The 26,963-nt window shown below is 57.6% G+C and overlaps 2 protein-coding genes across 3 annotated transcripts; one reads left to right on the top strand and one right to left on the bottom strand.

Annotated features, from left to right (window-relative positions):
* Positions 1-688: 688 nt before the first annotated feature.
* DBN1 (drebrin 1) lies at positions 689-14,937 on the top strand. Of its 2 annotated transcripts, XM_055551321.1 has the most exons (15): positions 689-919; positions 5,479-5,534; positions 6,123-6,235; positions 6,391-6,465; positions 6,547-6,693; positions 6,844-6,921; positions 7,161-7,312; positions 7,396-7,459; positions 10,792-10,851; positions 10,940-11,063; positions 11,801-11,938; positions 12,274-12,444; positions 12,799-13,478; positions 13,779-13,881; positions 14,051-14,937. In XM_055551321.1, exons 1-15 carry the CDS (start codon positions 834-836, stop codon positions 14,119-14,121), a joined length of 2,118 nt encoding a protein of 705 aa, XP_055407296.1. In that variant the 5' UTR covers positions 689-833; the 3' UTR covers positions 14,122-14,937. The 2 variants fall into 2 exon arrangements, with proteins under 2 accessions (XP_055407296.1, XP_055407304.1); XM_055551329.1 differs by lacking the exon at positions 11,801-11,938 and having other exon boundaries at positions 690-919.
* A 396-nt stretch (positions 14,938-15,333) lies between these two features.
* Positions 15,334-17,545, bottom strand: PRR7 (proline rich 7, synaptic). The gene is made up of 3 exons (XM_055551340.1): positions 17,148-17,545; positions 15,985-16,668; positions 15,334-15,766 (listed from the first exon to the last, which is right to left on the bottom strand). The coding sequence occupies exons 2-3, from the start codon at positions 16,406-16,408 to the stop codon at positions 15,369-15,371; spliced, it is 822 nt and encodes a 273-aa protein (XP_055407315.1). The 5' UTR covers positions 16,409-16,668; positions 17,148-17,545; the 3' UTR covers positions 15,334-15,368.
* Positions 17,546-26,963: the final 9,418 nt, after the last annotated feature.

The raw sequence follows: 26,963 nt of genomic DNA, 5'->3' as shown, positions 1-26,963 counted from the left end.
CTAGGAGGCAGGGGTGGAGGGGTGTGGTTGGAACAAAGATCAGAGTAAGAACAGCACAGGCTGGAATAAGGAAGGTGCAGCGAGGGATGGGGTCTGACGAATGGGTAGGGGTTTCCGCCAAGCGTACGGTTGGAAGTGGGGCTGCTGCTGGGAGGAGAAAGAAATGAGGATGAAAAAGAAAAAAGAAAAAAGAAATGAGGAAGGGCTACAGATGGGCCAGGGGTTGGGGATGGAGGTTGGGATGGACCAGGGATGGGGGTGAGGCTGGGGTGGAGGGAGATCAATGAAGGACAGAGTGGGGCTGGGCCGGATTGGAATGGAATGAATTTTCGATTGGGACAGGGAGTTGGAAAGAAGAGGGCTGAAGTTGGGCCTGGATAGGGCTTGGTGAGGTGGGGATGGGGAGAGGGGGATCAAGGCGGGGGGCGGGAACGGAGGCCCTAAGGTTTGTGGCGGGGAACCCACAGGGGAGAACTGGGACGTGGGAAGAACTGCCCCCGGGTGCCGAGTGGTAGACCCGCCTGGGCGCGGCGCGCCGGGGCTGGGGGCGAGGGCGTGAGGGCGCCCCGGGGCAGGCCGGGAAGGGGGGGCGGGCCTCCCCCTGGGCCGGGCCGGGGCGGCGCTAGGACCGAGCGCGCGGAGGGAGCGAGCCGGGCGGAGCCAGCGCCCCCCGCCCCCTGCCGGCCGGCTCCCCTCCCCCGGCCGCTGGCTCGCTCGGCTCGCAACGCTGCAGAGGCTCCGAGGCGGCGGCGCGGCGACTCCGTCTTTCCCTCCTTCCTTCTCCGTCCGTCCGTCCGTGCGTCTGTCCGTTCGGCCTCGGTCCGGCCCGCAGCATGGCCGGCGTGAGCTTCAGTGGCCACCGCCTGGAGCTGCTGGCGGCGTACGAAGAGGTGATTCGGGAGGAGAGCGCGGCCGACTGGTAAGCCCCCCGCCCCCGCCCCTCAGCCCCTTTGTCCCCGCGCCGCCGCCGCCGCGCCTTTGTTTCCACCCGGCCCCGCCGCCCCGTAGCCGGGAGGGAGGAGGAGACCCCGAAATGCTGCAGCGGCCCGGGAGGGCCAGGGAGGAGCTGCCTTTGTGCGCGCCGGGGGAGGGGCCGGGCCGGGCCGGGCCAGGCGGGGCACCCGCGGTCCCCGAGCACCCGGAGGCGGCCCCAGCCGCGCGGTGGGAACGCTGGTGGCTGGACGCAGGCTGGAGAGACGCAGGGTCCAGATGTGTGGCCTGGGGCTTCCTGGCCTTGCAGAACTGCTCCTCCACCCCCTCCTCTTCGCCTTGGGCCCCGGCGGGGGACAGGTGTGCACCGGGAGGCCAAGGGCACCTTCGACACCTTCGAGCGGGCGGGGACCGAACCGGCAGAGCCAGAGCTGTCTACCCGGCCCAGCCCAGCCGGCCACCGCACAAAGGAAAAGCTAGGGCGGGGGAGGAGCGGAGCGGAGCGGGCTGGGGGCCGGGGCGCCCCGCCCACCGGGGGGCCTCTTGGAGTTGGGGTGTGACGGAAGGACGTTCACTGCCACACGGCCACCGCCGCCAAGTGCCTCCTGTTCCCCTCGGGGGTCGAGGAGGCAGGGCTGAGTCTTCTCCCCAAGGCGAAGAGGTTGCAGGGACTAGGCACCCAGGCTGGGACGTGCCAGGGGAACTGAACTGCCTGCCTAGAGTGCCAAGTGGGGTCCCTGGGAGGGATCCCCCAGGCGGACCATTGTGGAAAGAGTGGAGGGAGTTTTCTGAGAAGAATGAGGGGGGGAGGAGATCCACGGAGCCCCTGGCCTGGTGGCCCAGTGGCAAGGGGCTCAGCTACCGCGGGGTTGGAGGAGCTGGGCTGCCCTCTCTCCCCTCCCCAGCTGTTGTCTTCCCCTAGGTGGTGGGTGGGGACGGACCACCTGCTCTGGGGCTGGAGTCCCCAGAGTGGCGGAAAAGCCAAGGGGTTCCACACTGCCCCATTCAGGAACCATCATCTCCCCGGAATACTCTTCTCCTGGGGCAAGTGCCCATTCTCTTCCCTAGGCCTTTTCTCCCCTTGGCAAGCAGGAAACACAAAGTGAAGGAAGATCTGAGGGACCACACTCGGGCTGGCCTCACCCTCATGCTGGGAAGACACTGACCTGGGGGCTGGAGGAGGGGACAAGATGGCCAGGCATCCATGCCACAGTACTGCAGCACTGGCGGGCGGCCAGGCCTGGAGGGATGGACGAGGGAGACAAGCAAGCTCTCGTGTCCTGCGGGTCAGTCACAGGCGAGGCCAAGATGGGCTAAGCAGGCAGGCAGCCCACCCTCTGTCCCAGCCCTGTCCCAGGGGGGCTGAGATCATGGGATGAGTTGAGGGCAAGTGGCTGGCTTGGCCTGGTGGAGGAGCTGGCCTTGGGATCTGGGCTGTGCCTGGAGAGAGGCACAACCCACCTCAGAATGCTCTTCAGTCTGGGGTTGCTGCCTATCACCACCCCATTTCCCCCCACCTTCCAAAAAGCGGAGCTCCCACAACCACTGCTGGCCCGCATCCTGCTCAGCGGAGGCCTGGGCTCCCACCACCCAGCAGCATCCATGTGGCTCAAGCAAGTTATTATTCATCACTGGCGTGCGTCACCCCCCACCCCCCGCCCCGATCTGGGTTGTGTGTGGGACACTCACAGATGTACACACGCACCCTCGCACATACACACATTAGCTCACTCCCAAGGGCCCAGATAAACATTTGGTAGAAAGAATGTGAGAATCATCAGGGACATGAGGGCCCCTAGCACCCAGCACAGAGCCAGGGTACAGTGGGGTCTCCAGACTCAGGAGCAGACCCTGCACTGAGGCTGGTGGAGGGTGTCTTGGATAAAATCACCATCTGGGCAAAGGGGGCTTGGCACTGCCCTCCTCTGAGTAGGGAGTAAGGGTCGGGGAGGTCACACCCAGGTGGCTTACTCTGGAATAGACTGCTGCCTGATGCTGGGAGCAGGGGACCATGGAAGTCAGATTGTGTAGTGAGAAGAACTGATGTTACCCTGGACGTGACCTGACTCACTGTATCACCACACTAGTCCCTGCTCCTGTTGACAAGCAGGAGAGGAAGTTGGGCTCAACCATACCCCAGATGCTCAAGGCCCTTCCAGTTCTAATATCCTGAGAGTGTAATTGTCCTGAGGAATCCACCTGCCCTGCAGCCCCCACCCTCAGCTCAACCCAGAATCTTCCTGGATCTGCTACATTCCATCTCCCACTCACCGCAGTCCACTTTCTCTGGCTGAGATGGTTGCTAGATGGCAAATACCAACTAGAGCTGCTCTGTGCTGTCTTGAAAGTCTGAGTTAAGTGTCCCACCTTCATGAAGCTTGCGGTTTGGAACGGTGTCTATCTCCAGGGGTTGGAGGTGTAGATTCCTGCCCCCCACCCCCTTTCGGTTTCACCAGCTCCAACCCCCCCAAAGTTTAGGTCACCTCAAATGAGTTTGAGAAGCACAGATCTAGTGAGATCCCAGGCAGCTTTAGGTGCGTCTTCCCATCCTTGCTGGGGTGTGGTAAGCACCCTGGGGAGGGAGGTGCAGTGCAGGGCAAGGCTTCCTGGGGAGCTGGCATTGGGTCCCTGAGGGATTTCAGTCAGGGGTGGGGATGGGATGGAGAAGCAGATCTGGCCTTCCTGTGAAGGGAGACTCATGCAAAGGCTCCAGGGTGGGAAATGCCCAGAACTGTGCTGGACATCAGGGACCCATCCAGTGTGATCCAAGTGTATGGTATGGATACGGAGGTCTGGCTGGAAAGGCAGGTGGGGTGGAGCTCAGGGATGAAGGCCTGCTGAAATCTTTGAACTTAGCTATGGTTTTCACCAGGTAAGGGCCAGGGCTGCAGCACAGAAAGGTGACTGAAGGTGGGTAGACAAAGAGTAAAGAATGGAAGGGGTAGGACACGTGTTCTTGGGAAGAGCCACAGAGAGCCTGGGAGAGGCGGACAAGTCACGCCGGGGAAGTGTGACTTGATGGCTAGTACAGTGTCTGGGAACCGGAGTCGTGGAGTCCTGCCTCAGTTTCCCAGACGCGGGATGCAGAGGGGCAGATCCTCCTTCTCTGAGGGCCTTTTGTTCGCAGTGGCAGCTTAGGGCAGCCAGACAGGTGGTGGGACAGCTGTGTGGAGAAGGCAGCTGCCAGGGTTGGGGCCCAGGCAACAGTTGGATGGGGAGTTTCTGGCCCCACAGCCCACCTGTGTCCCTTTTAGGAGGCAAGAGATCCTGAGAAGCAGGGAGGGGCTGGGGCCCGTTTGGCAGTGACTTGTGCTGACCTCATGGGGCTGGGCCTGGACCAGGCGCTCCTTCCGCCCTCCTCCACCTCCCACCTCCCTCCCCCTCTCTTCTCTCCTCCCTCTTTCCTTCCCAGCCCTTTCCCTCCCCGTGCCTTCATTTTGTCTCCGTCCCTTCGCGTCCCTCCCTTCCCTTGTCTTCCGTTTTTGCCTTGTCTCCTAGCTCTTCTCTTCTGCATCTCGCTGATCTCCTCCCCACTCTCCTAGCACCCTGCCTTGGCAGTCAGGGAAAGGGAGCTTGAGGGAGGGGCTGAGCCTCCTTGCCCCTCCGGCCTTTCTTCTCGGCCCCAAGCCGGTCTTCTCCAAGTGGGTCCTGGGAAGGAGACATTTCTCTCTTCCCTTGTGTAAAATGGATGTTGAGCCACTCCTACCTGTGGAGAAAAAGCTAGGGAGGAGGAAGGCTGCTGGGTCAGCTCTCTGCCGGAGCTGAGAGGGAAGGAAAGGCCAGCAGTCCCCGGAGACCAGAACCTCAGCTAGGGCAGAGGCAGCCTAGGGCTGGAAGGCCAAAAAAGCGCCGCCGCCCAAAGGCCAGAGTCCAGGCAAGAGTGGCCATGGTGACCTCATCCCCATTTCAGAGAGTCTGAGATTGAGGATGAGGGTGTGTCCCCGGGGTCCTTTGTGTTCGGGAGAATGCAGCTGGGTGGGCCAGTCGCGTGCCAATTGCTGGGTTGCCGTGGTTACCAGGGGGATGCCCAGAGCTGAACAGCACCAGGTTCTCTCCCTGCCCCCGCCCCTTGCTGTGGGGGGAGGGGCAGTGGGTACCGAGGCACGCGCCAGGTAGGTTCCTGGCAACCACCAATGGGGGATGAGGAGCTGTAGCCAGGGAACGGTAACCAAGGAACCCAAGGAACCCGTCGCCTTGGAATCTCCATCTCACACCACTGGCTGGGTTGCAGGCTGCTAGGGCCAGGGCTCCGAGGACGCAACACACTGACTTACTGGAAGCGAGCCACTGGCCAGCAGTTCCTTCCCCATTGCCTGCTTTCCACCTGATCCAAGCCTCCCTCCATCAAGTCCCAAACTGTCCCCCACTGAGTTCCAGCCTGAAATGGCTTAGCTCTGTTGTCATGGTGATAGGGCTTAAGTGCTAGGCTGGAATCCCCCCTCCTGTCCTGCCCCTTCTGCGTCCCTCCTACCCTCCCAGAGCCATCTCCACCCAAAATTGGCTGCCTGGGCCCTGACAGTTCTCCGAGCCACCCCTCCCTCTCCCCAGGGCTCTGTACACTTATGAGGATGGCTCAGATGACCTCAAGCTTGCAGCATCAGGAGGTAAGAATTCCAGCCATTCCTTTGTCTTCCTCCCGCCCCCTCCTCCGGTTGGGTTGTTTTCTTCCCCACCCGTCTGGCTCCAGGCCACTTCGATGCTTGCTTGCCTGCGTCCAGCAGACCATTATTTGTCTGGCAAGTGTCCTTCCTCCAATCATCCCTAAGATCCCTAGGGTGGGGAGGGAGGGAGACTGGTTTCCTGTTTGATTATGAAAAGACAGAGCCTCAGAGAAGGAGTGTGACTTTCCCGAAGTCACACAGCTAGGTGGGAAGGGGCCTGACAGGGATGGCCTGGATCACCCCACTTTCTTCAGAGCCTAAAAAGGTTTTAATTTACCTCAGTGGGTGCTAGCACCGCGTGAGACTTGATGTGTGAAGAACACATCCTAAGCTCTCCAAGGTCCTGGGGGATTAAAAGGCAAAACTCGCACCTGCCTGCTGCCTCTTTCACACCAGCACAGAACTCTGGGACTTGTAGATCTCTGGGGGTGTCTGCAGAGCCCACAAGAGGAGTCGTTGCTTTGGATTCCAGGCCCTTTGTGGGGGAGGGGTTCAGGAGATTGGGCCTGACAACCCTCCTGATTCCCCCAGATGGCGGCTTGCAGGAGCTCTCCGGCCACTTTGAGAACCAGAGGGTGATGTATGGCTTCTGCAGTGTCAAGGACTCCCAGGCTGCTCTGCCAAAATACGTGCTGATCAACTGGGTATGCACTGGTGGGCTGGGGAGGGGAGCTGAGGGCCCCAGAACGGTTCTGCTTCATCCCACTCCACTCACTGATGCTGCGGGAAGAGAGCTCCAGGCCTCAGCCTGCCCCTAACTCTTGTCCTTTCCCTGTTCCCCTTTGCTGCGACTTTGCAGGTTGGTGAGGATGTACCTGATGCCCGCAAATGTGCTTGTGCCAGCCACGTGGCTAAGGTGGCTGAGTTCTTCCAGGTGTGTGTGGGGTCAGGGCTTGCGGGGATTGGCTACAGGCGTGGGGACTGGCTGCCTGAACCTGCCTTCTTCCTGCGGCAGGGCGTCGACGTGATCGTGAATGCCAGTAGCGTGGAAGACATCGATGCGGGCGCCATCGGGCAGCGGCTCTCCAATGGGCTGGCGCGGCTCTCCAGCCCTGTGCTGCACCGACTACGGCTCCGTGAGGACGAGAATGCCGAGCCGGTGGTCAGTGTGCGCCCCTGGTGGGCTGGCCCTGCCTGGTGCTCCACTGGCCAGTCCCCTCTTGGTCCTCACTGTTTCGTGGCGGGGCAGAGGGGTGCTCCCGAGCACTTGGCCTGGGGGCTGCACTCACACCAGGCCCCTTGAACTCTGCAGGGCACCACCTATCAGAAGACTGATGCGGCTGTGGAGATGAAGCGGATTAACCGCGAGCAGTTCTGGGAGCAGGCCAAGGTGCAGACCCCGACCCTGGCCTGCTGGCTGGGTGGCTCCTCCCTGTCTTGACCCCACGGGGCTGCTCTGGCTCCTCTCCTAAAGTCCCTCCCTTCAACAGCAGGGCCTGTCCCATGTGCTCCCCACACTGAAAGCCCCTGAATTCACAGAAGCCTGGGTCAGGGATGGGGGTGGGGTGGGGTGGGGCGGGCCGGGCCACAAGCTGAGGGCCTGCACTGCCTTGGCACGGGGGGCTGTAGAAGGAGGAAGAACTGAGAAAGGAGGAGGAGCGGAAGAAGGCCCTGGATGAGAGACTCAGATTTGAGCAAGAGCGGATGGAGCAGGAGCGGCAGGAGCAGGAGGAGCGGGAGCGCCGATATCGGGAGCGAGAGCAGCAGATTGAGGAACACAGGTGTGCCCCCTGCTCCACCCCCACCTTGGGCCGCGGCCCCACGGAGGCCAGTCCTAAGGGTTCGCCTGCACCTTTCATTCCAGGAGGAAACAACAGACTTTAGAGGCTGAGGAGGCCAAGAGACGGTTGAAGGAGCAATCTATCTTTGTAAGTTCTTAGCCCACGGTTTCTCTTTCCTGGTCTGGGAAGTGGGGATGGTCCCTGAATTACTGGGCCCCTTGGGGGATAGTCAGAGTCTTGGGGACAGTGCTGGGCATTCAGGGTACCCCTGCATCAGCATGGGATGTCCTTCCATGTCGGGCGTGACCCCTGATCATGTGGGGTTCTGTCCCCTGGCTGTGGGAAGAGACCTCTTTGGAGAAGTTTAGACTGAAAGAGAAAATCTACGTTGATCTAAACCCTCACTGACCAGGCTTCTCCTGCCCATTTCCAGCAGGACTTGAGGGGCTCAAGGTAAATTAGCCATGCTTCCTGTATTTAATGGGACTTGAGGCCTGGTCCCCATTGTAGTAATGCTATAGAGCCACTGAAAGAATCTGGGCTGATGCTCTGAACATCTGTATACACGTATGTGTAGTGTCTCCTTTAGGGGAGGCATTTATTCCAGGGGTACTTGGCTGAACTTCCAAACATTGGGATGGCCCTAGGATCATCGTGGATTGACCCTTTCACAACCACAGTGGAGACAGATCTTCACGCTTTGAATTGAATTTTAACATTTGAGAAATAGCGAAGATCATTCAGTGCTGAGCATGGTACAGTTTGGGACAGGAAGTAGGCAGTAGTTGTCTGGACTGAGACTGTGGTGGGTAGCTGTTGGGCCGTGGGGACCCAAGCAGACTTCAAGGTCACACCCACAGGAGGCTGGAGGGAGGTGGGAGGACAGTCCTGCAGCACTGGCATTAATGGCTGTCATAGATCATTCCACTCACATAGCCCCTAGAGGGTGGAAAGGATGTGTGGGTAGTAAGCTCCAAAGTCATTCATTCAGCAAACCCTTGCCACCTGCCACATGCTGGTGTTGGAAATATGGTGGAGGGCAAGATGAGCAAGGCCCTTTTACAATTAGCTGATGAATTAACTGCAGCAAAAGGTACATAACATAAAAGGTACCATCTTTACCATTTTTAAGTGTATCGTTCCAGGGCGTTAAGTGTATTTATTTTGTACCGCTGTCACCACTGTTTATCTGCAGAATGTTCTTCATCTTCCCATACTGAACCTCATATCCATTAAACACTAACTGCCCATTGTCACCTTTCTCAGCCCCTGGCACCTGCTTTCTGTGTCTGTGATGTGACTACGTACCTCGTATGAGGGGACCATTTATGACTGGCTTATTTCACTTAGCATAGCAACTTCAGGCTTCATCTATGTGTCAGAATGTCTTTCCTTTTGAAAACTATTAGTATTCTGTAGCGTATGTATACCAGATTTTGTTTATCCATTCAGAGCAAGGTCTTTGGGGAAAAAAAACTTATGGAAAATTTCACATACACGTGCACACAAAAGTAGAAACAATAGTTTAGTGAACCTTTGACTTGATCACTTATCTTCACCAATTACCAATGTTTCAGGCAAAGATTTACAGTGTTACACCATTATTTCATAGTCTCATCTGGCCCTTCAAGTATGGCTCGTGTGACAATGACAGTTGGTATTTTAACAGGTCACTGTGGTGACCCTGCAGCTTCAGGTCCCCTGAGGAAGGTCTCACACAAGAAACTTTGGAATTTACAACCATAAAATGCTTCCTTTTGACTTAAGGAGGTACTCCGCTTTCTCCCTTCTGATAAGAATTGCCTTCCTTATGTGAGTTCCCTTTTTGCCTGGGATACTAGGAGTTCATTTATCTGAAGATGCTGAAGCACAGCAGCACCATTGACCTTTCTGGTTACTGTGTTGGTGTCTCTCCGACCCCCAGCTCTGATTTGTTTCCGTGCTTCTCACAGTGTTGGTAGTTAGGGTTTCTGTGGTAAGCTGCCTCTGGTCCTTTTTTTGAATGAGGCAGAGGAACCTTGTCCTGTGGCACTAGGCAGGGGTGGCGTAGCAGCAGAGGCTGGTGGGATGTATGTTTTGAGGGAAGGCAAAGAGCTTGACTGGAGTCCCTTGGAAATTTGGGAGGAGAGAGTGAGGTCAGAGGAGGAGTTTAGACTTCATTTTGGGAGACAGGAAGTGGTGGTTAGGGTGACAACCCTCTTGAGGCTTTTGGTGTGGTTAGGTCAACTGAGGAAACAAATACCACTGAACGTCAGGCTGACCACTCACACACATACATAAGTTCTCATCCTGTGTCACCCACAGAGGGTGGGGAGATGATCCAGAAACAGGAAATTATGACACAGTGTAATCAGTATATGGCTGGAACACCTCATGGGGACCCAGGGAAGGAAATGACCTGAATGAGCCAAGGGCCCCTACCCCAGGAGGCTGTGCCGAAGTTGAGGCCGGAAGCAGGAAGAGCTGGACCCAGGGTGGGGGTCAGGCACATGGGGAGAGAGATTCATTTCCTTTGCCAAGGCACAGAGTTGGGAAGTTGTACGCATGTTACAGGACCTACAACTCCATTGTGCTGAGGACTTGATGTCTACATTTCACAGGGTGTGCGTGAGTCAGGGCAGGAGGGGAGTGTTGGGAGAGATGATGGGCTGGATCAGGCAGGGAGAGGGGAGGCCCAACCAAGGACCCCCACACCTATCTTTACTCTGGGGCTGCAGTCCCAAAACAGCAAGTGAAGGGTAGTAGGGAGTGGTGGGGACCGTGGCAAACTGAGGCTGCTGCACTGCAATTCTACTTGAAAGCTGCTTTGGGGCACACAGGCCTGTGTTGCCAGGGCTGCTGGCATTTTCAAAAGAAACTGAACACCCTGATTTCAGTAAGAAACTTCGTTTTTGAGTGAGTGAGTAATAGTTACTCAGTCGTGTCCAACTGTTTGCTTCCCCGCGGACTGAAGCCGGCCAGGCTCCTTTGTTCGTGAAATTCTTCAGGCCAGACTCCTGGAGGGGGTTGCCATTTCCTTCTCCAGGGGATCTTCCCGACCTAGGGATTGAACAGAGGTCTCCTGCATTGCAGGCAGATTCATGATTTTTAAGTGATGGCAATTAATTAATGTTATGGAAAGATCCTTTCAGGGTCTATAGAGAAAGAAATAGAAGGAAAGAGCAAGGAGGCAGGGGACTAGTGAAGCCTCAGTCATGATACCAAGATTCAGGCTGCACAGATAGGGGTGTGGCTGGCCAGGTACTGGGTTAAGAGGTTCGAGAAAAGTTAGCTACCAAGCTGGGAGTGTTCCTGGATGGCCCTGGGTGCCCAGGGGCCTGACTCGACTGGAGATGAGGCAGCTGAGGACCTTGCAGATAGAAGGTGCTGTGGGACTGGGTCGTGAAAGTGGTTTTTGGTAGTGAAAGAAGCGGGCTGTAAGAAAGCCCAGAGCTCCTGTGGGGGTGGGGTGCTCAGAACACCATCCCTTTGGTTTCCAGGGTGACCAGCGGGATGAGGAGGAAGAGACCCAGATGAAGAAGTCAGAATCAGAGGTAGAGGTGAGCACTGTGGGGGGACCAGGCATCTAAGTTTGGCTCGGCTGCCTCAATCAGGTCCCGCCTGGCCTGACTATCCGTGTGCCCCCAGGAGGCAGCAGCCATTATTGCCCAGCGACCTGATAATCCACGGGAGTTCTTTAAGCAGCAGGAAAGAGTCGCATCGGCCTCCGCAGGCAGCTGCGATGTGCCCTCACCCTTCAACCACCGACCAGGTAGTCCCAGCTCCCACACCCTTACCCAACCCCCACTCCTCAGGTTTTGGTCTTGAGCCTCTTTGGGACCTTCCTTGCCCAAGGAGCCCTTGGAGAAGCCAAGGCCGAGCATCACATGAGCTTCCACCCACCGCCTCCAGGTGGCAGGGCTGAGAAGGGCTCGAGCAGGGCCTGGTCTGAGCAATGGGTGGTGCTAGAGGGCATCTGGGGCTGAGGGATCCCCCTGGCTGCAGTGAGTGGCTCTGCTGGGATTGAACTTGTCTTATCTGAAGAACTGTAGGTGCATGGGGAGTGGGGCCTCATCCTGTCCTGAGATTGATCAGCCTGGAGCTGTACTCCGGGTTCCCTGTCTGGATTCTCCCTGTATGGCTTCCACTACTCCTTGAAGCACCTTTCTGCTCCCTGTCTGCTGGCCTGCTTGCCCCTTCTGTGTGCTTGGCTCAAGTGCTAGGGCTCTAGGGGTGGGACAGGCTGTTCCTGGGCATGCGCTGCCCAGATGCTGGGAGGCTGGCCGCATCATGATATGTCAGGCTCTTTGCTATGTGTGGCTGGTGCTGGTTGGCAGTGGTCTGATGGCTTGAGGCTGTGGTCCAGCTTGGCTGAATGTGCACCCTGGCTGAAGGCAGCTTGGACATCCAGGGCCGGCCTGGGGGTGGGTGAGGCCTCAGGATGGGGGTGGGGGAGACTGACCCTCTCTTGTCCTCTGTCTCTCTCTCTCTGTCTGTCTCTCTTGGCAGGTCGTCCGTACTGCCCTTTCATAAAGGCATCGGACAGTGGGCCTTCCTCCTCCTCCTCTTCCTCTTCCTCCCCTCCACGGACTCCCTTTCCCTATATCACCTGTCACCGCACCCCAAACCTCTCTTCCTCCCTCCCATGTAGGTAGCAGTCCCAGGCCTCTGCGGGAGGGGGTAAGGAGGGCCCCGCTTCCCAGCAGCCCCCTTGCCTCTCCCCCTGATCGCTGATCTCTGGTGTTTATCCCCAGAGCAGGTACTGCCTGCTTCTTTCCCCTGGCCCTGAAGGGGCACTGGCCCTCCGGGGGCCTGGCTTGCAGGGTCTGGAGCTGTGGTCTAGCCCCTGGGGGGCCTGGGGAGCTCCCAGCCCCCACCCAGACTCGAGAGAGGAGGGGCTGGCCAGGCCCCAAGTTGGACAGTCCTGTTTCTATCTGGCTCCTTGGCCCTCACTGATCAGCCTGGGGTTTTCTGTCCCACAGGCAGCCACCTGGACAGCCACCGGAGGATGATACCTACCCCTCTCCCTGCCCGGAGCCCCTCTGACTCCAGCACGGCCTCCACCCCTGTTGCTGAGCAGATCGAGCGGGCCCTGGATGAGGTCACGTCCTCACAGCCTCCACCACTGCCGCCACCACCCCCAGCAGCCCAAGGTATGTGAGGGGGCCCTAGCCCCTGGACTGGGAACTCCAAGTGGCTGCTCTATGGCCCTGAAAGTGGCTGGGGCAGGGACGATCCCTGGTCAGACCTGCCTTCTCTGGACCTCAGGGTCTCCCTGGAGTGGGGACTGGGCCTTCCTCCCAGGGCTGCTGAGCAGTTTAAAGACTGCGGGTAAAGGGGCAGCAGGGGCCAGTGGGCGTTAGAAGGCACTCTTCATGGAAGTCTTAGTGGAGGCCTTCTTTCCTGAACTCTTCAGTGGGTAAGCAGGGTACTCTCTGGTGGCTGCCCAGGGCCCGCATCCTTTCCTGGGAGCTGATCACACGTCTTCTCTGTCTTTGCTTCAACAGAGACCCAGGAGCCCAGCCTCAGCCTGGATAGTGAAGAGACCAGCAAGGAAGCCAGAGCAGCAGCCCCTCAGGCCAGGGCTGGCCCCCTGGAGGAGTCCCCTCAGGCCTCGGAGCCTCCCGAGGGCCAAGGCAGCCCCATGGAGGAGGACTTGATGTTCATGGCATCTACAGAGCAGGCAGACCTGGCTGCCTCTTTAGAGCCTGCCATGGCTGGAGCCTCTGCAGCCGACAGCCCAGTAGCTGATGCCATTGAAACCGACACTGCCGTGGCTGACACTGCTGTTGCTAACACCGTCACCCCTGCCGCTGCCAGCCTCATTGACCTTTGGCCAGGCAATGGGGAAGGGGCCTCTGCACCCCAGGCTGAGCCTCGGGCCCCCACACCACCTTCAGGTGCCGAAGTCATGCTGGCGGAGGTGCCCCTGCTGGATGAGGTGGCTCAGGAGCCACTGCTGCCAGCAGAAGGCAGTGCCAATCTTCTCAGTTTTGATGAGCTGCCTGAGCCGCCAGCCACCTTCTGTGACCCAGGGGAGGAAGTAGAAGGGGAGCCCCTGGCTGCCCCCCAGGCTCCAACTCTGCCCTCAGCTCTAGAAGAGCTAGATCAGAAGCTGGAGCCAGAGCTGGAACCAGAGCCCCACCTGCTGACCAATGGCGAGACCACCCAGAAGGAGGGGACCCAGGTGGGGCTGAGGCTACCTGATGGGAGGGGAAGTAGTCAGGGCTGGAGCAGAGGGCTGACCCTTGGTTCTTCAGGCTTGCAACAGTACCCTGCCCCCTTTCTCTGTGACCCACATTGTTGGGGGGAAGCTATTTCATTTCCCCTCCATGGGCCAGCTCTGCTTTTATTCCCAGGGTAGGCATCTGTGTTTCCCTGGCAACCAGTGATGGACTCTGGTTGCTGGGGAAACGAGCTCAGGCCTGGTAGGTCAGCCCTAGTCCTGCTGGGTGGGGCCCAGTGACTTGGAGCTTTTCTCCTGCAGGCCAGTGAGGGGTACTTCAGCCAATCACAGGAGGAGGAGTTTGTCCAATCAGAAGAGCTATGTGCAAAGGCTCCGCCTCCTGTGTTCTACAACAAGCCTCCAGGTAGTGCTGGGATGGATGATGGAGAGGAATTTGGGTGGGGGTGCTGCGTTGAAGTGTGGCCAGGCAGCCCTTCCCCCATACACAGCTGGGACAGCTCGCTGGGTTTGGGATGGACACAGACATGGATCTGCTGAGCCATCCTAACTCCCTTCCCTTCCCCACATCATAGAAATCGACATCACCTGCTGGGATGCAGACCCAGTACCGGAAGAGGAGGAGGGCTTCGAGGGTGGTGACTAGCAGTGGTGCCTGCCCTTAGGCTGCCCTCGCCAGGGCCGCCCACCTGCCCCGTCTCTGGCCAGATGGTCCACAGTGCCTGCACTCGCAGCAGCTCCGCCTGGCACCCACTCTGGATTCTGGCCCTGGCTGGGAACTTGGCCGCATCCCTACCCACAGGGCCCTACTTTTACAGCTTTTCTCTCTTTTTTTTTTTTTTAAAGTTGATAGGAGACTTGTACAGTTGACTGGTTTTCCTCCCGTTGGTAGTTGAGACGCTGTTGCAAATTCCACCCCCTTACCACCCGGTCCAGATTGTAGCTCTTAGTCCTCCCTGCTCACTCACCTGGCCGGGGTGGAGGCCTCACCTTGCTTGGGGCCTGGCGTGGGGGGGAAGTTTTGGTGGGAAAGTGTTCCCCCCACCTCTTTTCCTAGTTTTCTGTTTCTTGGAAAAAATATCACTTTGTATTCTCTGTCCAGGGCTTCAGATATTTTGCACGAATTTTAAAACATGGCAATAAATGGCTCGTGGGCTCTGGCTCCCTGGGACACCCCTCCCTACCCTTCTCTTGACCCTTCCCCACCTGGCCCAAAGGAAGAGAAGCAGGCCTAGCTGGGGCCTCTCAGCTTCCCGGCCCTTTCCTGCCCCCTCCTGCTGGGCAGGTCCCAGGCTGGAGGCCCTCGGCGTGATTCAGGTCAGGGCTATGGGTGGCCCCTCTCCATCTCCTCCTTCTTTGCTTGGGTTCCTTTTTCACGTTCAGTAACTGTTTTTTGGAAAGCACAAACTTCTGTAACAGGTCGTGCTCATGTCTGTTAATAAAGAAATCCAGATCCCTTCAGGCCTGCTGCTCCGGGCCTCCAGGGGCTGATCCGTGGTGGGCCGCCTGCCCCGACCCCATTCCCAACTCTTACTACCTTCAAAGCTGCGAGGGCGCCCTCACCAAGGCCCCAAGGAAAGTGGGGTATGAGGCTCTTGGGGGAACCAACCAAAGGTTTGGAGCAGGCTGACCTCAGCTTTAGCTCTACAGCTTGTTAGTTTTGGGCCGATGAGGCCGGCCACACCTGGCCACCAGAATGTTGGCCGCAAGCAGTGGGTGCCCCCTCCGCTTGTACCAAACCAGAGCACACACCTTTATTATCCTCAAAATGTAACAAACGGGGTAAGAAATCCCTCCCCCCCCACCCCCCCCCCACAGTCCAAGGGAAGCATTTAAAAAGCCCCGCAATCAGGCCAGGAGTCCGCGGGTGGGGCTCGGGACGCCGGGCGCCCTCTATACGGCTGTAGTCCTCCCGAACAAGGGGATGGAGACCGGCATGCGCCAAGCTCCGTGCTCCAGTGGCTCTCGGCTGCTGAGCTCTGAGTCGGTCCAGCTGGGGAAGACCCTGCGGCCGCGGTCCGCCTGCAGACAGAGCGCAGGGCAGGGCGGCGCGGGCCGTGGGGCACTGGGCAGGTGCAGAGCCGACGTGTAGCCCCGGTCCAAGAAGAGCGGCTTGTAGCTGGGTGGCGGCTGCTCCTGTTTCTCCGCGCTGTCGCGGCGGCTCAGAAAGGGCGTAACGATCTTGCGGTAGAGGCCGCGCGTGTCCGTGAGCACCTCGCTGTAGGGCGGCGGCGGCTCGGCCATCATCACCGCCTCTTCGTAGCACGGAGGCTTGGACATGTCCGATTCCGCTGTGGAGTGGGAAGTAATCCACGGGTGTGAGGCCAACTCAGCCTCCTGCAGAGGCCTCGGCCAGCCGCCAACCCCAGACTCAGCCCGCTCCCTCTTCCTAGGTTCGCTGGAGAGGCTGTCCCGCGGAAGCCCCGCGGGACAGCAGCGAGCCCTCCCCCTGCCGAGGCCTCGACCACCCTAGTGAGCCCGGCCTCCCCCTGGCGCACGCGGTACTTACCTTGGCGGGGGTAGCTCCAAGGCCGGGGCGGCACGGATAGGTGCGGCGGCGGCGGCGGCGGCGGCGGGTGCGGAAGCGCGTGGTGGTGTGCGTGCGAGTGCGCGTGTGGCTGCGCGGGCCCCTGGTGCAGCAGCGGGTGCACGTGCACGTGCTGGTGGGCGTGCGCCGGCGCTTCAAGACGGCCGCGGTGAGGGGGTGGCGGGGGCGCCAGGCCCGGGGGGCTCCCTGCCAGGCTGCCCTCAAGCTCAAGGGGCTCCAGCTCAAGGGCGCGCAGGTTCTGCTCACGCAGCCGCTCCTCCTGGCGCCGTTTGAGGCGGCGGCGCAGGAAGCTGCAAAAGCAGCAGAGTAGGACGATCAGACCCCAGATGAGCCAGAAACCGGCAAAGCACGTGAGGAACGTGTAGGTGCCCTGGGACATAACCATGGCGGCGGCGCGGGCGGCGGGTCCTCGGCTGCTTCACTGGACAATGGGTTCCTCGACGTGGCCCCGGGCCCGCGCCAAGCTCCCAGACGCCGCCAGCGTCACTCGAGGACCCGCGGCCGGGAGCTGCCCACAGCTGGGCTCAAGTCGTGCGCGCGCCGGCGGGGAGCAGCAGCAGCAGCAGCAGCAGCAGCAGCGGCGCCCGTTCCTTCCCATGGCGCCGGCAGGCGCGCTGGCAGGCCTCACCCGGGACCGCGTGGAACCTGTAGGACAGACACAGGGCGCAGTGAAGGCGCGCTGCAGCCCCCGACTTCCCTGCCCGCGCGGGTGCCCTGCGCAATCCCGGGGAAGCCTCCTCTGCGGAACCCCCGCACTCCGCGGGGGCCCGGTGACGTCACCAGGGATGACGTCACGCCCGAGGTTTCCCCGGTAGGGCTTTCCCGTATCTGAGACCGGGCCGCCGCCGCCGCCGCCGCCTCCCATCCGAGGTGATTCCAGGCCGGCCAGCAGGAGGCGCGCGAAGGCCAGGTTCGGCTTCAGTGTTCCTAAGAGATTGGCCATCCGCATCTCGCGGGTGCAGGGTACCCCAGCCCCGAAAGGGCTTCAGTCTAACCATAGGCAGACACCCAGGGCGCTGAAGGGGAGCCACTGCGCGGTTGCTTTGCGGCGGGGAAAAGGTGGTTCACCTCCTAGGCCCCACAAGCAACCCGCCGGGGCCCAGCTTCAGCCTGTGCATACGCACCTGGCAACGTCTGGCGTCCTAGACCTTGTTCGCGCTCCCAAACCTGGCTGCCCAGAGCTTGGAACATTCCGGCCCGCACCGCGGCCTCCTGGTTGTCTCAGCTCTTGTAGGGGACGATCAGGCGGACGGTTCTTAGTGGCTACTGCGTGCTACCAGCTCGTCTTTGTATGAGCCGAACATGCCGCCGAGCGTGGGCCGTTCCCTCTTTTCCTTTCCTCTAAGCGCCTCCGCTCGCTGAATCCCATCTCCGTCTCCGCTTCCCGAGCCTCCTACCCATGCGCAGCCGACTTGGCCCTGCCCTTCTAGCTCCAGGCCGCCATGTCCCTTCCCCCAATTCCTTTCCCTCTCTGCAGAGGGTAGGAAAACTAGCTCAAGTAATCGGTACCACCTGGGCCCACATCACTCCAGATGGGCACTTCCAGTTCCACCTCCTCTCCACAGCCAGGGTTGAGAGGGGAACCTTGCATTGTAAGAGGTATGTAGGAGGGGAGCCCTGACTTTGGAGGGACAGTGGCAGGCAACTGTTCACCACCCCCTCAGAACAGGAATGAGCTCTTCTTGAATGCCTCACATCCAAGGCGTTTCACATACAGTAACCTTTTGGGGTAATGAATTATTCCTGTTTTACAGATTTTACACAATTAGCAGCTGTGTGGATGGCAGGTGACGTTTCCATAATTTGAATCCAACCCTGGCCACAAAACCCTAGCCTGGGGTGTTAAGAGTGCTGCCTCCTGAGCTATTTTGTGGGCCTCTTTGGACTCCCCGCCCCCCATCCTCAGCATGCCCAGCCAAGGCACACATGTATTCAGCTCTGGGTGTCACAGTGGGCCTGAGCCCCAAGCTGAGGACCCCACATTAAACTTAGACTGGTCTGAGAGCAAGTGGGGGGGGGGGAGCCAGGCCGCCCAGTATACCCCACCCTTCTCCCCAGATGGCTCCTGTCTGACTCCATGGCTGCTTTGTGCCATGTGCCCCTTGGTGCCCATGCCAGTCCCTTTCTCCTGGGCCTCCATTCCAGAACAGATAACTGCAGGAACAATAGCTCCACCCGCCCCCTTCACAACCCCACCATGAGGCTGCCATGGCGACGCAGCCCAGATAAAAACACGATGCTGCCAGTCATTGGGGTTAATTAAATCTGTTCTCCTTTTCCTGAGCCCACAGGAATTTTCAGGAGTGCTCTGAGGAAGCTGGCACTAACTAGGTACCTCCTTGGCTTGCAGGGCAGGAACAGCTCTGGGTCACAGAAGCACTTCTGGGGCTGGAGGTGATGGAGTTTAGCTGAATTAGAAATACATGCCAAGGACTGTCTGCTGTGTGAAGCCTCATTTTAGACTCCTTCCATGCAGAATAATCTTATGTAATCAATACCACCTTCCTACTGTGGGGGTCATGCCCATCTGATGGATGAGACAGGCTTAGAAAAGGAAATGACTTGCCTGAGGTCACACCGCTAATAAGGGGAAGAGCTAGGATTTAGCCTGACTCTGAATCCAAAGTCTGTGTTGAAAACTCTCCCCTAAATGATGAGTGAGATGTAAATAAGTATGTGTGAACACTCAGTACAGGAGATTTGGTACCCGTGGAGGGACACTGGCCACGCTGGCCAGCCTATAGTCAAAATGCACCTTTCTGTACCTTCTCACCAAAACTTGGTAGTTCTGCTGACCAGCCCTCAGTTCAAGAGTGGGAAAAGGCTACAGGGTGAAAGAGAGGTGGAATGGCAGCTCTAGGGTTAATAAGGAACAAAGGACAGGGACTGCCCTGAGGGGTCTAGCTCAGCTCGTTGGGCATTAGGGGCACAGACAGGCCAAACCCAAGACCCGCTAGGTGCCACTGTCGCCTCTCTAGTCTATCAAATGGATATGACCCCCAGCGAGAAGGTGGTGCTGAAGATCATGTAAGACGTGATCATCACATATGATCATGTAAGATCATAGAAGAGGCATAGAACAAGGCCTGACATGCAGTAGACAGGCCTTGGAGGGTATTTTTACTTCTATTTAGCTAAATACCAGCCAAGTGACAGAACTATCGCTGAATTTTACAGACTTGGCCACTGTGGTTCTGAGAGAGAAAGTCTGTGTACAGTCTCAGCTGAGTTGGCCCTCTGACCTCACACTGACTCCAGTGCCCAGTGTGGAGGGGAGCAATGACAAATGCCTCTGGGGCTGCTGCTTCATCCTGGTGGTCCAGCAGGCCCAGATGGCAGGAATCCTGCCTGAGCTTCCCTCCTGGTCTAGAGGGAGTTGCTCAGTAACATCTCATCTAATTCACAGTAGGTGCCCACTATATAAATGTCAAGGGATTCATTCAGACTTTTCCAAGGGCTTTTCCTAAGCCAAGTTTCTCAAAGCCTTTCTTTATCCCTTCTTTATCCCTTCTTTCTTTATCCCTCTCCTTTATCCCTTCATGCCTCATGCATGCTCCTGGTGGGTCTGGGAAGCCCTTCAGATGCAGACCCTCTGCCTGTTGCTCACAGCAGCTCACCTTCTCCATCCCCTGCAGACACATGCCTGGTCCTTAGTAAATACCAACTCCGACTGTGTGCTGGGAACAGAGCCTTCAGCCAGGCTCATCCTTCAGTCTGCTGTTTTATGATTTGCTTTCTGTTTGTTTCCTCCTCATTCTCTTTACTTACCTTCTTGTGGGTTATTTAGACATTTTTCAGGATTCCATCTTGATTTCTTTGTGGAGTTTCTGAGTATATTGCGTTGTAGGGTTTTCTTAGGCCATACTCTCACTGGGAGCACGGCAGGGGGATGGGAGTGAGCCTGGGGGTGGGGGGTGCCACATTGTGTCAGTTTCCTCATCAGTGCAGAAGAGTGAGCTAATCCAGGCAAAGGGCTTAGAGACACCCCAAAACATGAGCACTGCTGCCCACAGCTTCAGAGCTGAGGGTACAGAGGTGTGTGCCCCAGGGCTGGATGCCACAGTTTTCTCTCAGTCACCTTATAAACTACGGGAGCATTCTGCCCATTTGACAGATGAGAACACTTTGCTCAGACAGATTAATGGTCTCTGGGGCCTGGTACACTGCTGTGCGTACCTCCCGCACTGTTCCTCTGCATAAAGAATTCCAGCACCCTAACCTTAGACCCCAAAGATCTGCTGCTGGCTCTTTTATCTCCGCAAAGAGCCCTCCATTTACACCATCTGCCAAGTCCTGTTGTTTTTAACCCTCACTGTTGTGTGTCTTCATCTGTCCACTTCCTTTTGTCCCCCTGTCACTGCTGGCTTGGCCAAGCCACTGTTCTCTCTCACCTGGGCTTCCATTACCATCGCCACCACTTTCTCTGCACACGGCGCTCCTGCTTGGCCTGCCGTTCTCCACACTGCCTGTTTCCCCCAGGCCTTCTATGAACCCAGCTGCAACATGGCCGCACTGCTCTCGCCCCAGCACTTGCTCCTCAGCCTCTTGGTCTCACCTGTCACCGCCCTGGACGTGTCAGTGTCCAGCTCCCTCACGCCCCAGGGATGGCTGAGAAGCCCAGCGATGCTGATCACAGTGTTCTGTAGTCGCCTGGGTGCATCACAAGGGCTACATCTGTCTTCATCATCTGGCATATGGTAGCTCAAAAACCACTTGTTGAAGGAGTAACTGGAGGTGTTCAGTTACCTGTTTGGTCTTTTACCTGTCTGACAAGGAACATCTCAAGAGCTAGGTCTGCATCCAGTTCATTCCTGGGACATGTTGCCCATTCACCAAAACATCACTGATAACCAAACTATCACCAGCTCTCAGCCCTCACAGGGAGGTTTATAAACAAGCTGAGGATACATACATCTACATGAATAAATGGAAAAGTCTACGTGGAGATTAAGATGTGTACCAAGGGCTCTGAGTCACAAGGGGAAGCCCTGGACATGAGGCCAGAGCTGCTAGTCCTGTGAAGGAACAGGAATTCAGGCCAGGGGACAGAGGAGAGAGGGAGGAGAGTGTGGTGTATAGAATGAGGGTGGGGTAGGAAAGGTGACCACTCACCTGTCCTGCATGCCCTCCCTGCATATGCCAAGTCCCCTGCTAACCTCTTTATATTCACTGCCTCAGGCAGGAGGGTGCTCACTCAGTCGTGTCTGACTCTTTGCAACTCCATGGACTGCAGCCTCTGTCCATTGAACTTTCCTCTGTCCATAGAATTTTCCTGGCAAGAATACTAAAGTGGGTTGCCATTTCCTACTCCAGGGGGATCTTTCCTGGCCCAGGGATCAAATCTGAGTCTCCTGCATTGGCAGGCAGATTCTTTACCACTGTACCACCTTGGGAGATAAAGGTAGCGTGCGTGCATGCTAAGTCGCTTCAGTCCTGTCTGACTCTGTGTGACCCCATGGACTGTAGCCCGCCAGGCTCCACTGTCCATGGGATTTTCCAGGCAAGAATACTGGAGTCGGTTGCCATTTCCTTCTCCAAGGCAGGAGGGAGTTGCTGTCATCCCCACTTTACAGGCAGGAAGCTGGGGCCACTTCAGGCCCACGTAGCCTGTGGGCTTATGAAATCCAAGGAACTGTAGAACCTGGCAGGAAGGTCATTTCAGGGAAGCACTGGTGACATTTTTACACTCCTTTCACACCAAGACAAATGAACTGAAACCAGAAAGAAGTGACAGGAACCGTCCCAGCTGCCACCATTGGCCAGGCATGGAGCTGGCCAGAACCTTATTCCCAGCGAGGCCAAGGTACTGGCTTGACACCTTCACCTGCAGGCAGCATCTCTGTGATCCAACCTCAGCACCAGGCCAGGAACCCGGGGCTTGGGAAACTGCAAATGGGACAAGAGATGGGGGCCCTAGTGGGTTGGTCTCTTCTCAGATCTGCCCCTTCAAGGGAGGTGGCTACACCTTGGGGTAGGGGAGTAGAGGGAAAGCAGAGGGGATTATACCCTCCTTTGAGGGGCTACCTGGTGAACACACAGAGCACTGAGCAGGGAGCCCTGGGTTCAAATCCTCCTTCTGCCCAGCTGTGTAAACCCATCCCAGCTATTCCCATGCCTGAACTGAATTTTCTTCACCTATAAGACAGAAATGATGAGACCAGCCTGGCAGTGCCAAGGGAGGAGCAGAACTGATGTGGGATGTGAAAATACTTCAAGACCAGCATACACAGCTGCACTTGATATACGAAACTGCCAGCACCTTGCAGCCTTAAGAGGTTCAAATGTGTTAACTGGCCATGGTGCCACATCTACACAAGCCTGGAGGTAGTCCAGCAAAAACTGCCATCACCTTCCCATGCGTCAGAGGTCTCAGCCTTGTGACTTAGGCTGGACACTGTTCATGGACATGGTTTGTTGACCCATAATCATTTTTTAAAAAAATATTATGATTAGTTATCAACATTTAAAAACCAGGAGACTTTTACATAAATGTCTGGATTTCTGGTTCACCTTGAAAATTGGACAACTTGGTCATACCAAATCCACATTCTCACATGGTGACGTAGACTGCAGCTGACTGGTGCCCTAGTCCACCTGGGCCCTGGAGCCATTTGAGTTTCCAACTCCTGAGCTAGACTGAGCACCCACAGGGGCCAGCAGTGCATGGGCCTATTATTGGCTAAATTCCTTCTGCTACCACCAAGGTTACAAGCTGACCAGGCCGCAGAGCCCACAAACCAAGGAATGGAGCCTCAGGGATTTCCAGGGGACTGAGGTAGCCCTCACTGCTCAACTTCTAATAGAGAGAGGGAGGGAAGGAGGCAGCCCGGCAGTAGCTGGTCCTATAGAGCATCTGGAGGAGCCTGGCAGTTATTGGCTGCTATTGCCAGAAAAAGGAAAGGGGTACCAAGACCTAAAACATAGGGAATATCCTCACTGGAGGAATGTGAAAGAAGGTTAAGAGAGCCCTTCTAGAAGGCTCTACAGTTCTTTTCTGCCTGGGTCACAAGAGATGTATGAAGCAATACCACAGCAGAGAGGGGCCATACCAGCAGAGAAACAAACACTGGAAAACTAGCTCCACCACTTACTGGTTGCTCAGCCTTGGACAAGTCACTTCACTTCCCTGAGCCTTGGAGTCATCATCTTTAAAGTGGGGATCATAAACTTACCTTGCACAATGTTGTAAGGACTAAGGAGATCATGGATGCAGAGCGCTCAACACAGGTCTCCGACAAAGCAGGAACAGAATGAAAGGAGCCTGTGAGTAATTCCAAAGGCACTTCTGCCTGTGGGAGATTCAGGCCTGACTTAGGACACCACCCATCTAAGGGCATCTTTGCCTCAAATGCCTAGCTAATGGTCACCTGTGATACCCAGGACACCTCCCGGGATGGGAAAGGAGACCCCAGGGTGGTTGTGATCACTGGGATATTGGGTCCAAGGCCTGCGGTCGGGGCTGGCATCTGCTGAGTCAGTCCTGGAAGAGCTGGCAGGAGGGCCCTTTCTCTCCCCCAGCAAGCTGCCCACTGAGGGGAGATTGGGAGGGGAGCCAGAGGTCATTTCCTCTGACTCAGCAGCCATTCTGCCCTCAGAGGAGCTCCCCTGGAGGACAGGACATCTCCATGTGGCGCTGGCCTGCCTGCTGGCCAACCTGCATGCCACCCAGCACAGTCTGGGCTTTGTGCTCAGACAAGAAAGGGACACTTGTGATCCAGACAATGGGCTAGGTGCTCCCATTTGGCCTGGGCTTCAGCTTCCGTGGATCAGCTGTGTCCTTTGCTCCTGCCCACGCTGCTCCTACCCCTCGCTGGAGAATGTGGCTTGAGAAGAGGAGCAGAGAGACCCACCGTGGGCCCAAGCTACCGTTTGGCACATGCTCTGGCCATGAGGAGGAGGGAGGTGAGCATCTTTCCTCTACCCTGGTAGGGACCTTCGCCTCTGAAGCACCCAACTCGTGGCAGGCCATTTCGCTGGCGGTGGGTGCGGTAGGGTGGGGGGGATCGGGGAGGGGATGGGGGGTTGGTGTGGCGGGGTACGGACCCCGGACCCTTGCCTCCTCCTCCCATGGCAGCCCAGTGACTGGGCCGCCCCCACGTTTGCTGCCACCCCAGGAGCCCTGCTGCGACGACTGTAGCCACGTGGGAGCCAGCTCGTGCCCACGGGGCCGATCGCCCCCCACCCCCACCCTCGACGGCTGTGGAGGCAGGCACATCCTGACAAGGCCAGAGGGGCGAAGTTCCCCCCGCCACCGCGAGAGGGAGAGTCCCCCTCTGCCTGCGCCCCTGGGATGCGGCCCCTCGTGAGGTGGGGGAGGGGGCGTCGCCGCCCTGCAGCCGCGTTGCCGGGGAGCGCAACCCCGTTGCTGTGGCAACCGTTTCCAAGCGAACCGGCGGCGGCTCGCGCCCCGCTCCTCGGCTCACTGGCGCCCTCCCTCTCCCCTCCCTCTCTCCCTCCCTCCGCTTTGGGCTGGGGGAGGGGCTGGCCGAGGCGGGGGTCCGAGGCGGCGACCCTGGGCCAGGGAGCGGAGCCGCCCGCGGGGAAGGGCTCAGCCCCGGGACCATCTTTTGCCCGCGCTCCAAACCCGATCGGCCCGCCGCCGCGGTACTCACGGGCCCAGGCATCCTCCTTGAGCTCGTCCTCCTGGCTCAGGGCGAGCGGCGCGGGCCCCGCGGATAGAGCCCCAGACCCGGGGGAGGCGGCGGCCCCAGGGAGCTGACTGTGGCAGCGAAGGCGGCTCCGAGCGCTGGGCTGGAGCCGCGGGGCGCGCGCACGGGCGCGTACACGGCGCGTACCGAGTCTGGCGTGCGCGCGCGCGGCAGCCAGCAGAGTGCCCCCACCCCCAGTCACTAGCTGCCGAGGAGGCTGTCCCCGGAGCGAAAGGCGGAGGACCTGAAACCCACCTGCCGCATCCGAGACTCAGCAGGAAGGGCACCAGGCTCACCCTGCACAGGGAATGCTGACACCACGCCACACAACTGGCAACAGGCTGTCCGGACCTGGCACACGCTGGCAGACTTCGTGCAGGCCGTCGTCCGCCGAACACACAGTATGCTGAGACAAGCAGCTGAGATGGAAAACCTTGACACACACACAGCCACACACACACAGCTGAGATGGAGAACCCTCACACACACACACACACACACAGCTCAACCCGGAGAGCACACACATGTCCTGGCCCCGGTCACATCTTGACAGGTACCGCACGCACCACACGCATTGGGCAGGAGTTGGAGCAGGCAGGCACCCCACTGAACCTCTAATTTACAAATATATGGTCCACTCCCAACTCACATCAGTCCTTCCAGTGAATCAAGCCTGAATATTCATTGGAAGGATTGATGCTGAAGCTGAAGCTCCAATACTTTGGCCACCTGATGTGAAGAGCCGACTCATTGGAAAAGACCCTGATGCTGGGAAAGATTGAAGGCAGAGCACGGGGACAACAGAGGACGAGAGCTTGATGGCATTACTGACTCAATGGATGTGAGTTTCAGCAAACTCAGGGAGATGATGAAGGACAAGGAAGCCTGGCGTGCTGCAGTCCACGGGGTCACAGAGTCAGACACGACTGAGCGACTGAACAACAACCCAACTCAGGGCCCTCCCCACTGTGTTCCCAGCACACATTACCACATGTCTAGTAAGAAGTAGCACATGGAGTACTTAGTGCTAGATCTGTACACCTGGCCTCCAGGGACTCTGTTCATCTTCAGGGAGCTCTAGTCAGGGCCTCCACTGCCTAGGCTGAGTCTGATCCTGACTGGCCCCCAGCCTCTTAATTGGGTTCTTTGTTTCCAGTCCAAATTCTCCTCCACACTTAGGGTGGTCTTCCAAAAAACATCCTCTACTCATGTTGGCCAGAACATTTTGGGTTGCAAGTGACAAAACCTCAAAAGCCTTGAGACCTGTTTGTGTAATGTAAATTTCCCTGCAACTGGAATGTCCAGGGGATTTTAAGCTATGGTCCCAATTGGTTCTGGGTGTTCTAGCAATGCAATGAGGCATTTATCTGTTCTCTCCACTCAGCTTTCTTCTGTTTGCATCATTTTCAGGTAAATCTGCCTCCATGTGGTGGTGAGGCTGACCCCACAGCTCTAGACACAAGCCATCCATCCCTAGAGGAACTGAGAACACTGGCTGTCCATCAGTAGTTCAGGCAACCCTCCAGGCTCCTTTTGGATTTGTTTTGGCCAAGTGTACAGAGGTGAACCAATCCAGGTACGGGCGAAGGGATATGTGTTCAGTGACCAGTATCCACTCCCTTTTCTTTGGGCACCCTTATTTCACTGTGGGACTCACCACACCCCCATCAGGTGCCGGTGATGTACGGTGGACAGATTCCCAGCCTGGCCATTTGGACTCCTTGAAGCTCAGTAGTGCAAAGACAAACACGGCTGTAACATCTTGCTTCTGGGGGTTGTGCTACCTGATGAGCTGCCTAAGTCCTGGTTCTCTCAGCTCCTCCATATCATTTTAACACGTTCTAAGTTAGCCATAGGACAGCTGTCACTTGCAACCAAAGATCCCTGACAGTGCCCCCTGGGTCACATGCTCTAAGTGTATGTGTATACTGTAAGTGCCAGCCCAGTCCCATCTGAACCACGAAGACTAAGGGGAGTTTGCCCAAAGGAAACATGGGGTGCTTTTGTACATGTTAGGCAGACACCCTAACACCACCACCTAAAATCCTTCAGGGCTGCCCCCATCTTCCAGATGAGACCCCACATCCTAGCACAGCTTTCAAAACCCAGTATGGCAGTCTCCTTGAACTTGGCTCCAGCCGTTGCCCCACTAGAGGCTCTAGATCACCCATCTGACTCCTTTTCCGGGAACATGATTCTGTATCCTGGAGGGTCCTAACTGGACAACTCTGTGACAAGGGGCCTCCTTCCTTGCTTTGTGTTGGCCCTCAGTCTCAGCCCTAGCCCCAGCAG

The sequence above is a fragment of the Bubalus kerabau genome, chromosome 1 (genome assembly GCF_029407905.1).
Source record: "Bubalus kerabau isolate K-KA32 ecotype Philippines breed swamp buffalo chromosome 1, PCC_UOA_SB_1v2, whole genome shotgun sequence".
Taxonomy (NCBI): domain Eukaryota; kingdom Metazoa; phylum Chordata; class Mammalia; order Artiodactyla; family Bovidae; genus Bubalus; species Bubalus kerabau.
The sequence above is the reverse complement of the archived record's forward strand: the minus strand, read 5'-3'. Positions and strand labels throughout refer to the sequence as shown.

Coding starts and splice junctions, on each gene's coding strand:
- PRR7 (XM_055551340.1), bottom strand. CDS start 16,408: ATGGTTATGTCCCAGGGCACCTACACGTTCCTCACGTGCTTTGCCGGT. Junction 15,767..15,984: donor TTGGAGCTACCCCCGCCAAG/GTAAGTACCGCG, acceptor CCCACTCCACAG/CGGAATCGGACATGTCCAAG.
- DBN1 (XM_055551321.1), top strand. CDS start 834: ATGGCCGGCGTGAGCTTCAGTGGCCACCGCCTGGAGCTGCTGGCGGCG. Junction 6,236..6,390: donor AATACGTGCTGATCAACTGG/GTATGCACTGGT, acceptor GCGACTTTGCAG/GTTGGTGAGGATGTACCTGA. Junction 13,882..14,050: donor GTTCTACAACAAGCCTCCAG/GTAGTGCTGGGA, acceptor CCCACATCATAG/AAATCGACATCACCTGCTGG.